This window comes from Gekko japonicus, unplaced genomic scaffold, assembly GCF_001447785.1.
Source record: "Gekko japonicus isolate JY-2015 unplaced genomic scaffold, Gekko_japonicus_V1.1 scaffold1295, whole genome shotgun sequence".
NCBI lineage: Eukaryota > Metazoa > Chordata > Lepidosauria > Squamata > Gekkonidae > Gekko > Gekko japonicus.
This window is the reverse complement of record NW_015168688.1, coordinates 108,456-120,569: the sequence shown is the minus strand read 5'-3', so window position 1 is coordinate 120,569 and position 12,114 is coordinate 108,456. Positions and strand designations below refer to the sequence as shown.

The 12,114-nt window shown below is 43.5% G+C and overlaps 1 protein-coding gene across 1 annotated transcript in view; it reads right to left on the bottom strand.

Moving 5' to 3' along the window:
* The window catches only part of PCYT1B (phosphate cytidylyltransferase 1, choline, beta), a 60,741-nt gene that overhangs the window by 2,131 nt on the left and 46,496 nt on the right, over positions 1-12,114 (bottom strand). Inside the window, exons 6-7 of the mRNA XM_015415442.1 lie at positions 9,976-10,118; positions 7,099-7,287 (exon numbers count right to left, since the gene is read on the bottom strand). Of these exons, the coding sequence (XP_015270928.1) occupies positions 7,099-7,287; positions 9,976-10,118 (332 nt within the window). The remainder of the gene's footprint in view (positions 1-7,098; positions 7,288-9,975; positions 10,119-12,114) is intronic.

Genomic DNA, 12,114 nt, shown 5'->3' with positions numbered 1-12,114 from the left:
GTAGCGGCGGCGGCAGCGGTCCCCCCCTCACCCCCGGCTCCGAGCCAAACCCGGCACTATCTCCTTAGCGTCGTCGTCAGTTTTCTCCCCCCTCACCCCCAGCTCCGAGCCGATGGCCGAGTGCCGAGCTGCTCAGCCCTCGCCGCTCTAGCCCCCCCTCCCGGCTCGCCGCTTCCCTTCCAAGCGGCGGCGGCAGCCTCAGTCGCAGAGTATTCCGTGCGCATGCGCACGGAACGCTCTGGCACTTTTGGGGGATTTAAACATCCCCCGAAATTTTTCTCACCATTTAGGATTTTTGTGCACACGTGGGGACTGCCCCAGGTGTGCACAAACCTCTCCCTCCCCCCCAAGTGCCCCCAATGTCCGGATTTAAGGATCTGCACAGAGGGGGCCAGTTCACTATTAGATATATAGATATGAAACTGCTGGGTGAAGTCATCTGGAGATTTGGCTGAGTTGTCACCAATATACAGATGACACTCAACTCTATCTTGTGCTTCCAGTTGATCCCAGGGAGGCTGTAGAGACCCCAAACTGGTGCCCGGAGGCAGTTTTGATGTGGGCTAATAAATTGAAGCTTAATTGTAAGAAGAAGGAAGTGCTACTGGTGAGTGGAAAGTCTGACCCAGGATTTAAAGTGTCATCTGGTCTATATGAGGCTGTACCCCCCTTGAAGGAAAAGTCTGGGGGCGCTCTTGGATCCAGACCTACTGCTGCATTAGCTGGTGGCAGCTGTCTATAAAAGTGCATTTGACCAGCTTCAAGTAGTTAGCTAGCTACTAACCTGGGCAGGAAAGATCTAGTAGATGCACAGGATACATCCAGATTAGATTACTGCAATGCGCTCTATATAGGACTATCACTGAAAAAAATGCTTGGAAACTTCAATTGGTGCAGAATTGACTGGAATGGGTCATAGGATGGTCTTGGCCCATCTTCACTGGGTTCAAATTTATTTCTTAGCACAATCCAAGGTGTTGGTGCTGACATTTAAAGCAGTATCAGGTTTGGAACCAACATACCTGAAAGACTACTCAACTATGAACCTATCCAACCACTTGGGTAATCTCTGAAGGCCCTGCTTTAGGTGCCCCTGCCTTTTGAGATTAGGCAGGTGGTGATGCAAGAGATGGCCTTCTCAGCAGTGGTATCAAAACTCTGGAACTATATCCCCAAGGAAACTCCTCTGTCATCGTCTGTTGCCATCTTCCACCAGCAGGTGAAGACTTTTTTTGTTTCTTTTGGCATTCCCTCTGTGATAGTCTGATAAGAAAAAATATATACAGATGTGTGCTAGATGCATCTAGCACTCATCTGTATATATTTTTTCTTACCAGACTGTCTTGAGATTGTGTGTTACTCTTGTGGATTATTTCCTCTGTGATCCCTCCTTCCTACTCAATGTTTTTATATGTATTTTAGTTCTGGTTTTAATTGTTTTAAAGAATTTTCATTGGTTTTAAAGATGCAATTTTATTACATGTTTTAATTTGTTAGCTGCTTTGGTGGGCCTTGTTAGGACAGAAAGGCAAGGTATAAATTTTATTAAATAAGATAATAATAAAACTAGTGGCATGTTTTGTTTTAAACTACTCCTACACAATAACAGTTCCACAACCAGCAGAAAAGAAGAGTGGCCAAGGGACTGCCTCTACAAGAAGAACTAGAAAGTAGAAGGGTGTTTTTCACACAGGGACAGGCATATGATGGTTCCCCATGGCAGCTACCAATACAGCACGGCAACAATGGGACTTTCACATGGCAGGTTTCCCCAAAGTTTCCTACCTGTGTTCCTTGGTAGCAGCCACCACCCCACCAGGATTTTTCAGGTTTTTTTTAAAAAAATCAGCTAATTAATATTACTAAATCAATATAATATTACAACAATTCGTGTAACAGGTCCTCTGAATTCCTAGGTTTCATTAAAAAAAAAAAGGCTCTAAGCCTCTTTCACTGTAGGGCTCTGGCTTTCCTTGTATACGTCCGTTAACAAAAAGTGATAGAGACTTACTTTTTTCATATGAAAGCTAGAAATTCAGAGAACCTGTTACACACATTGTTACAATGGTATTCAGTTTTTGATTTAAAAAAACAAAAACAGCTCCACTGATGGCAGAGGGGGAAAATGGTCACTGAGGGGAAAATGACTGCCAGATGGATGGGATCAGAGAAAACCAGATTTTCCTGCCCTTACAACATCCATCCAGCCTTTGTTGTGATTTTGGGTGCAAAGCAGGTTTAGTAAAGATCAGGGGAAAGCTAGGGCAACTCCATGAGGCCGAATGCATAATACTGCTGGGAAGCAGAAAAAAACAACAACCCCACTTTCCAACAGCACTGAATTTGGGGCAAATAATCTATGTGGAAACGGCCAAACATAGCAAAGGATTTACACTCCCTAACTCTCAATGGGGGAAACCCACCTCACCCTCCTAGCACTTCTGCACATACCAAATAATTAAAAATAAATCTCATGAACTTCATTTAAATCTATCTGGATTAATATTTGTAGAGACAGAATTTGTTTCCCTGGAGCTAACCCATCTATGTTGATGGAAAGCATTTCTTTCAATGATTATTATTATTATTACTCACATTTTTATCCCGCCCTCCCCACGAGTGGGCTCAGGGCAGCTTACAACAAGGGCATCAAGTGCCAGTATAAACATTAAAATCAAAATAAAACTATCAGATTAATATTAATAAAGTGCTCAGTAATATTATTGCTTCAGTCAAATCAAGATGAAGGCTTGAGAATATTAACCCAGGGGATATTAACCCAGAGCCCATTTTGGTCCATCATGGTACTGTAAAAGTTTTATATTGGGCCGTCCTTCACGGTCGTTGGTGGATATGATAGTGGCGGCTCCTAATTAAAAGTCTGGCGGAAGAGCTCCGTCTTGAAGAGCTCCATCTTGCAGGCCCTGCGGAACTGTGAAGGTCCCACAGGGCCCTGATCTCCTCTGGGAGCTCATTCCACCAGGTAGGAGCCACCACCGAAAAGGTCCTGGCCCTGGTTGCCACAAGCCTGGCCTCTCAGGGGCCTGGAATCACAAGACGATGTTGGGCCCCCGATCGTAGTGCTCTCTGGGGTATGTATGGGGAACGGCGGTCCCTTTAAAGGTAAGTACCAGCACTTTGAAGCAGATTCAAAACGCTATTGGCAGCCAGTGCAGCGCTTTCAGCACAGGTCGGATGTGGTGCCATTTAGGGAGACCCATCAGAAGCCTGGCCACAGCATTCTGCACTAACTGCAGCTTACGAATCTGCGACAAAAACAGCCCCATGTAGAGAGCGTTACAGTAGTCTAATCTCGAGGTGACCGTCGCATGGATCACTGTAGCTAGGTTGCTGTGGTCGAGGAAGGGGACCAACTGCCGAATCAGCTGAAGATGGAGAAAGGCCAAGCCGGCAGTGGCTGCCACCTGGGCCTCCATAGTTAAGGAGGAATCCAGGCGCACTCCCAAGCTCCTAACCTCCAACGCTGGCACCAAAGGCACCCCATCGAAGGTCGGGAGAGGGAACCCCACTCCACGACCACCCCGACCCAGACACAGGACCTCTGTCTTCGCTGGGTTTAGCTCAGTCTAAGCCAACCAGCCATGGTCTATAGTGCCTGGTTTAGGTCTTCTGGGCTGGAGTCCGACCAGCCGCCCAACATCAGATAGAGCTGGGTGTCATCTGCACATTGATGACACCCAAGCCCATACCCCCGAGCAATCTGGGCAAGGGGGCGCATATAGATGTTGAGCAACATTGGGGAAAGCACAGCCCCTTGAGGCACACCGCATTCAAGTGGGTGCCTTTAAAGCCATTAAATGGCAAGCCCCTGTATCCCCACATCGGCGAGGCGGCAGGTCAGCAGCTGGTGGTCGACTGTATCGAACGTGACCGACAAATCTAACAACAGCAATACCGCCACACCGCCTCGATTCAGATGGCGCCAGAGGTAGTCAGTTAGGGCGACCAGCGCTGTCTCCGTCCCATGCCCCGGGCGAAAACCGGACTGGAAGGGATCTAAAGTGGGATTATTGTTGTTCTTTAAAGAGATACAAGGAAGGTAATGCTCACAGTGTCCATAAACACACTGCAAACCAAAGATACTGTGGGTTAAAGCAACCCCATATATCAGAAACATTTAGAGCCAGTGTGATGGTTAGAATGTTGACCTAGAATCCAGTAGATTTAGGTTCAAATCCCCAATCTGCCATGGAAACTCCACTGAGTGATGTTGGACCAGTCACACATTCACAACCTAATCACCTCACAGGGTTGTTGTGAGGATAAAGTAGGGAATGGAAATAATGTAAGCTACTCTGAGCTCCCAGGAAAATCAGGATAAAAAAGGACTAGATGGAAACACAGGAAACAAAAAAAAGGATAAAAATTAGATCCAAATGCATAAAATTACATAAAAATTATATAAAGAGGAAACAGTAACTAACAAAAGGCAACTATTTATTTAAATTATTTATCTAGCAAAACCTTTTGATGTCACTCTTGCGGAGGAGTTATGTTCTACCAACCCACCCACCCCTGGTTGTCAACCATTCTCCTAGAGATTACTTCTCTGGGAGTGATGTTCCTGTCTGTGCTTATTGTTTCATTCTCCTAAAGAAGATACTCCTGACCATCATATGGTATATAAAAAAATCAGAACTGAAAAGCTAACATCTCTTTATTTTAGCTGCTGCATCAAAATAAAGCAGCTATTGTAATGTTAACTAGTCATTTCTACAAAGGGTCTTGATGCAATTTTTATTTCTTTTTTTGTTTTATTAAAAAAAAATTATTTCTGAGCCATTTTTCAACTCGACACTACCTTGAGCATTGACAGGCGAATTAGTTATAGAAGATTAAACATCTCCTTATCCTACCTTCTGCCAACAATACCAATAGGATAGCTCCTTATCGCTACTATTTTCTGTATGGCATATCATATGACCTCAGTACCTTAATCAAGCTTTTAAAAAAGGTACTACCTCTTGGAAGTGGAAAAGGGGGAAAAAATACAGGAAAGTTATCTTCACCAAAGCATCAACACAGGGCTATTTTTGGGCAGGAACGCACAGGAATGGAGTTCCAGCTGGCTTCAGAGTTGGCCACACCCACTACAGCCAGACCTCTGTGTGTGTGGGTACAGAGGGAAGGCCTGGAGAGCAAACCCCCCAGCGACTCCGAGGCAGGCCGTCCCTGGCCTGTCCAAGGACTGGCTTGCCCGGTGGTTCCACAGCCACAGAGCGCCCGGGCAAGCCAAGGGAAGGCATGAGGTGTGGCCTAATATGCTAATAAGCTGTGTTGTCGGGGGTGTGAGTTTCTGCTGTTGGGTGTGGCGTATTATACTAATGAGTTCCTGCTGGGCTTTTTCTACAAAAAAAAGCCCTGATCAACATAATGTAGCTACTGTAGGATTAAGTATTTATGTTCACAGTATAAGACTTTTCTTTTTTTCTTGTCGATATCTTGACACACAGAGCTACAGAGGATGATTGAATGAAATATCATATGCCGTATGAATGAAATATCATATGCCGTATGAAGCAACAAGAGTAGGGGAAGGCATTCTTTGGGGGTAGGGACTTGGGTTTACAGAAACTTTGGTTTTTTAAAATTAATTTCTTGCAATAAACTTGCATTTCACAGGCAGCAACTTTACATGCCGTGGCAAAAAGTCTGGGAATTACACTCGTAGGTCCAACTAGATGACAGAGTCCTTGACTGGCTCTCTATCAAGTGAGTTTCCATTTCTAAATAGCAGCCTTTGGATTAGAACTGTGGGGCATGGGAAGATTAGTGCTCTCCCACATCCACAATGTCTTCTTGACCTCAAAAGACTCCCTAAAACTGTGATTTGCCCGATGAAGGTGGTGCCTATATGTCTTCCCAGTGTAGCAAATATCAGCTCTAGGAAGGTAATTTGTGAATACAGCCGGGGGTGGGGGAGAGTTTATTCTGCACACCGCAATCTCTATCCAAACTGGAGCTTCCCAGTGCTACTATTTAGAATGGAAAAACACACTAGAGATTCAATAACAGATCTTCTGCTGTCTCGACTGGTTTAGCTTCCTAACTGGAGTGCTTTGTGTGTGTGTGTGTGTTCTAATCATGCTCCAGTCACCTCTTTCCTGTCCTCAGTACACTCTTTCTCAAACTTACATTAGGAAGAGTACAGTCCAAATGCATTATCTCATGGCCTACATGGGAAGATGGCTATTTTCCAAGGTCCCAGCCACAATGGTGCTATTTTTGTTTCTTGCAGGTGCTTTCCCCCCCACTGCAGCACTGGAAGGCTTTTTTAAAAAAAATTTGTAATTACTAAAGTGCTATAACACTAAAAGCCCTACAACAGTGCAGCAGGGGTGGGGGGGGATGGAGGGAAAATGGCAGCTGAAAGAGGAAAGTGCACAAAAAACTCTTGTGTGGTAGGCCTGTTGCCAATGTGAAGCCTCTGCCCTGGGAAACAGGGCCTCCAGGTGACTTAGTAATATTGGGAAAAGGGCACAAGGTAAAATGTTTAAATCTTACCCAACACTAGTTCTTATCTAAACCCCCGTTTAAGAAAGTTTAAAGAGATGGGAGATCTAAGCATGGATTTCCAATATCTCATTCAGCTTGGCCCCAGTATTCATAGTAGGGTTGCCAAGTCCTACCTGTTGCTGCAGTGGGGGACTCCCAGCTCACTCCTGGAGTGCACGCGCGCACCGCAACCACGTCACCCAGAAGTGACGCAACCACGCCGGGCTTGCTGGGGGCGGGGCCATGACCATCCGAGGGGAAACCATAGAGTTTTCCCTCGGATGACTGTGGCCCCGCCCCCAGCATGCCCGGTGTGGTTCTGGGTGACTTCTGGGTGACGTGCACTTCTGGGTGACGTGCACGTTGCGTACTTTGGGGGTGGGGTTCCCCCCTGGGGCCCGATTCGCCGACGGGGGGACTTGGCAAGCCTAATTCATAGTGGTAATACACGTAATATAAATCACCATGCAACTGTAATTATAAGACACCTACTACAAAGAAGTATTTTCTAGGCTCTGCTGCTAACAGAGATGGAGCGAATTACAAGTATATCGAAGAGGTTAAAGAATGGTGAAGTTGTACCCAAGCTCCATCTGGTCCAAATAGTTCTAAGAAGTTCCCAATAAATTCTCTGGACTTCTCTTCCCATTTCTGAATGAGATCGTGACTTTTTTCTTCCACTCGATTCACAAATTCTTTAGATTTTTCTTCAACATTCTTGACTTTTTCCTTCATTTTGTCTACCTGATTCTGAAAACGGTATTTCTTTTCCTAGTAAAATAATATAAACAAATCAAAAAGCTGCAAAGCATGAAAAAAAACTTGACTGTGCTGAAAGTATTACCTAGCCAGCAAGTAATCTGAATAGCATTACTGTTAATTCTAAATATTCAGTATGCAATCTGAAAACACCATGGGGCTGCTGAATCCTGCTAAGAGTAACGGTTTAAGAAAATTAAATGTATTTATCCATAGTTTTTTCTTTTGTTCTATGGGAAAAGGAGAGTTGCTTTATTAGATAACATTGCTTCATCTTATTACAACAAACAGTTGTGTGGTATCAGTCCTATTTTACTCATTAACCACAATGAGGCAGGAAACTGAGGGGGTGGAATACCAGACTTGTGTCACTTCATACTACAAAAATGTGTAGTAAAGCAGCCTATCAAGAAGAAAGGTTTAGGGTAGCCCTCTTCCTGAAGCATTAATTTATTATATACTTGGAGGATGATGTTTTAAAATTATTTATTGCACGAGTGAGAACTGAAAAAAATTAACAGCCTATAACAGTACAGCTCACAGTTCTTCTTAGTCTACCATCTCATTCTATGTAACAAGCAAAAAGGCTTGGCCTTTGGTGGTGGTGGGGAAATCGTCAGCTTCTTGTTTTTTGCCTTTCGGATGGCAATTCAGTATATTGTTTTTGTTTTGTTTTTTTTAACTTCCGGAGCTAGTGCAAATATAGATGGCAGAAGGGTTTGCTGGGCTTGCTCAAAGGAGTATCAAAGTGCTGTTTCCACGACTGCTAGGTGAAAGAGCCAGGAGGGACAGCATAATGAAGGCAGGCTGGCTGGCATAGTGGTTGCCCATTTTGAATTTCAGTCCATATTTTCCCATGTGCCAGCTACGGTCTTCAGCCTGCCACCTGATGGCTGTTTTCCCACTTAAGGTAGTGTCACTGACATCAACCTGAGTCTGGGCCATCTCCACTGTGGCTCCCACTCTGTGGAACGGTCTCTCTGAAAAGAGGGAGGGCTGCTCCCTCATCTCTAGCACATCAAAAGGTCCGTTTGCCACGGCTTTTGATGGTCATGAAGAGCAGGCATCTTTTTCGGTGGGAAGGGAGCAATTTGAGGTTTGTTATTTTATCTTGGTTTTACCTTACTATGTTATAATTATTATTGTAAGCTACTCTGAGCCAAGAAGAAAGGTGGGTTTAAACATTCTAATAAATAATAAAATGCTGTGCTTTCTTTGTTCTCCCTGGAAGCCACAGAACTGAAGAATGTGCTACTGTTGTACAGAGTGGGCAAAGGACAGCTTTTAGTAAGAATTAGCGAGAAGAGGGAAAATTAGAATTTTTTTTATTGGGGTGGAATGAGAGCGTTAATGAACTGAAGACATTAAGTGCAGGTGAACTGATTTAGGGGGGATCTGGCACAGAAGTTAATTTAGACAGATTAACAAAAAAGGAAATTAATTGGGGGGAGCACACTGATACTTGAGGTGCAGACACCACCTCTATACTCTGTAAGTGAGTTGTCTCCTTTGAGTCCAGTACTCTAACAGTGCTAAGCCAAAGGCCTGTGGAAACCTACAGTCAAGACAGCAATAATCTTTTCCTATTATCTGACCCTAAGCATGTTCAGAAGTATACTGCCTCAGAATATGACATCCCATTTAGCTATTATGGGAGAGCTGGCTTCCAGCAGTAGGAGCAGTCTGAGGTGGAACGAGCTAAGTGAAGATACAGTAGGAGAGGCTTGGACACTGTAGACATTGCAGGTGATAAACAACAGACGGAGTGTTCAACTGTGGGCATCTTATGCCTTCTTTCTACCCTATCTCCCAATTTTAAGCAGATGGTGTTCATGGAGGAAAATATGCAGTGTTTCTGTAACCCACTTCCCCAATCTGTCTTGACATCTGTCCCTTGGAAGTTGGAATCTTTGAAGGAAATGCTGGGGTTACCTGCAGAGCCGAGCATATTTTTCTACTGATCTCTCAGGGCCAATTTACGGTTCTGTGATTTGAACTCTGGATACATTGTTTTGGCCCTAAAAGTCAGGTCCCCAATATGGATTTGTGGCCACTGTGCTGAGCAAAGAGGGAGCTGACAGTTTCACCTGCATTATTTCCTCAGTTTAAAATGCCCCTCAACTGCTTTTCCTTATAAAGTTTCAATGGTGTTATACACAGTTTGGCCCTCAGAGTCCAGAGAAGAAGGGATGCCTTCAGTTATTGTGTGTCCCAAAGCAGAAACGTGATTCAAAACCTGCTGCATAGAGGATCATTGTGAAGGGAATTATAGCCTATGTTCATAATAGAAACCAAAGAAAGTTTTCAGGCATTAAAGGCATATATGATGCATACATTTCCCTGTGTAGGTCCATATTGGTCCATATTTTGATTTTTCCAAATTTACACATGCTGGAAAATTGCTGCTGGCAATGGGTGTGTATATGCCTAGTAGAACAGTCATAGGTAATCTTAATATACAATGACAATTCCCTCCCCCTTGCGTGTTCATAAAGGCAAAAACTTCACATCTGAAGCATTCAAACTGTAAATGTGACACAGGAATGGGTAATACTGACTTCTTCTGAAGAGCACTAAAATTAATGAATACTGTCAAACAGAATGCAAAACTTGTTCTCTTTCCATTCACCCCCTCATTTCTTCTAATCTAATTTAGGCTTTGAACCTAAGTCCAAAGAAATAAAAGACTGATGCACTTACATTTATAAAACTAACATTCAGCTCTTTAGCAGTGTATCCTCTCTGAAGATTACGACGGGCGTACACATCATAATCACGTACGATTCTGGTGATAATATCTGACGTTGAGATGCCTTCTGTTCTCTGAGTTGGTACAAACATTCCTGATTAAAAGGAAGAAGGAAAATTGAGCTCTGAGGTTGTCTCTCACTTTCACACACACTTCCCTGTTTGTTTCAGAATGACCTGGTTGTGGTAGCCGATTTTTAATTAAAATATCTAATTGCTATGGCTGTCAGAATAAACTAGTTCTGAGCCTTATTTGACAAGCCACTGATTGAAGGTCATGGCATTTGTCTCTGTGTCAGGTCTAGGTATTCTTGGTAACCATACATACACAAAGACTATGTTACTAACTTTGAATATGCACTCATTATTATGGACGTAGTAAGTATTCATAATTTTGAACAAAATACATACTGATAAAATGAAGGGCCTACCTATGGTGAAGCAGCCTCAGCATACTAAGTGATCAATTATGTTCTTCTTGTTTGAAAAATACATATTGAAACAAGTTACTAATTCAACACATAGTTATTACCTCTTCTGAAGCAAATGGCCACGTACATTCTACAGTCTATGCTGAATTCCTTTACACAATGCTGAGGCCCTAAAGCTATGTCAAGTTTGAAGCTCCATCAAATTACCAAAAATTTATATTTTTAACTAATTATATAAAACTTGAAATGTAGTACTTTTAAAATTTTACTGGCTGCTCATAATCTGGGGTTGTAAACAGTAGTTTACTTAACTTAAATCCAGCTCTGAGTTCCCCTTTTAAACCATAGAGTAAACACTCTATGTGATGCCAGCAAGACCCCTTAGAGACTGAGGAAAGAACCCTGATGTTTTTGTCATGTTTCATAACACTACTGACCAATAGCTCCCAGGAGGGTTGCCAGCCCCCAGTTTGGAGTGGGGGATTTCCTGCTTTTGCGGGCTCCTTCCCGCCTCTGGCCAGCTGGCTGATGGGAGGAAATTCCCCCTAACAGAACGTTGAACACACAGCGTGCAATGTTACTTCCGGTGACGGCAGCACATTGGGGGTGATGCTTCCAGCTCCCAGAGCATCTCCCCTATTCCCACACCAGCTTCTCAAAGGGACCTGGCAGCCCTAGCTCCCAGTGTTGCTATGATATCATGTTAGATAAATATGGATGAGGAATGAAAAAGGTGATTAACAGATATTCTGAATCCTCCGTCAAAATTTCCTCTTTGAAGGTAGTGGCAATCAAAGGGATAAATGATATTTTGCGTCTTTTTAATCTTCAATTCCCAAATGAGGCAAACCCCAGCTCAGTAGCTTGAATCATATTCTCCTTGTGGCTTGGGGAGTAAGATTTAATTACTTCCCTTTTCAGCACTGTTGTGTTGATAACAGCTGAAGTTAAAGAGGTGTCAGCAGGAGGCTTAATTTGTTCTCTTGGGTTCAATTCTGAACCCAATAAAGACAGCAGAAAGGCTCTTTCTCCTTAAGAGGAAAGGGAGTTAACTACTTCAGAATTCAGAGGACCATAGCATGTTGTGACTAAAATGCACAGAAGAGAAGCTAACAAAGACCTAAGTATTAGTATGAAATCAAGTTGATGTTCATATAATGGTACAGTGAGGACTGAAACATCAGGGAGGGAAAATCAAATTTGGAGTACAATGAAGATTTGGGGTACAAGAAACACAGAGCTTTGCCCATTCTGTCTCCTTCTTCTATTATGTGATGTGATGTCATCAGACTGTGCATTTCCCCACCCGCCCCACTACTAACAGCCAATGATGTGAAATGAGGACAGGGACTGCACAACATAATGAACTCACATTATGTAATATACAACATGCACCAGAAAGAGGGGAGAAGAAACAAACAGCAACAGCAGGTAATGTTTCATGTAACATTTAGTTCTGCCCAATGAATGACTAGTTTCTGTAATTTCAGAAAGCTTGAATTTTCATGCCTCCTTAGATCCCCCCCCCCATCATAGGAAGTATGTTTAAAAAGAGGAGAGCCATGCCCCAGGCTTTAGTTACAGAATATACAAGCGGGAGACCCGCAAGAACTTGCAGGGGGCATATCTTTTCCCCCTCCCCCACTATTTCCTCTTTCCC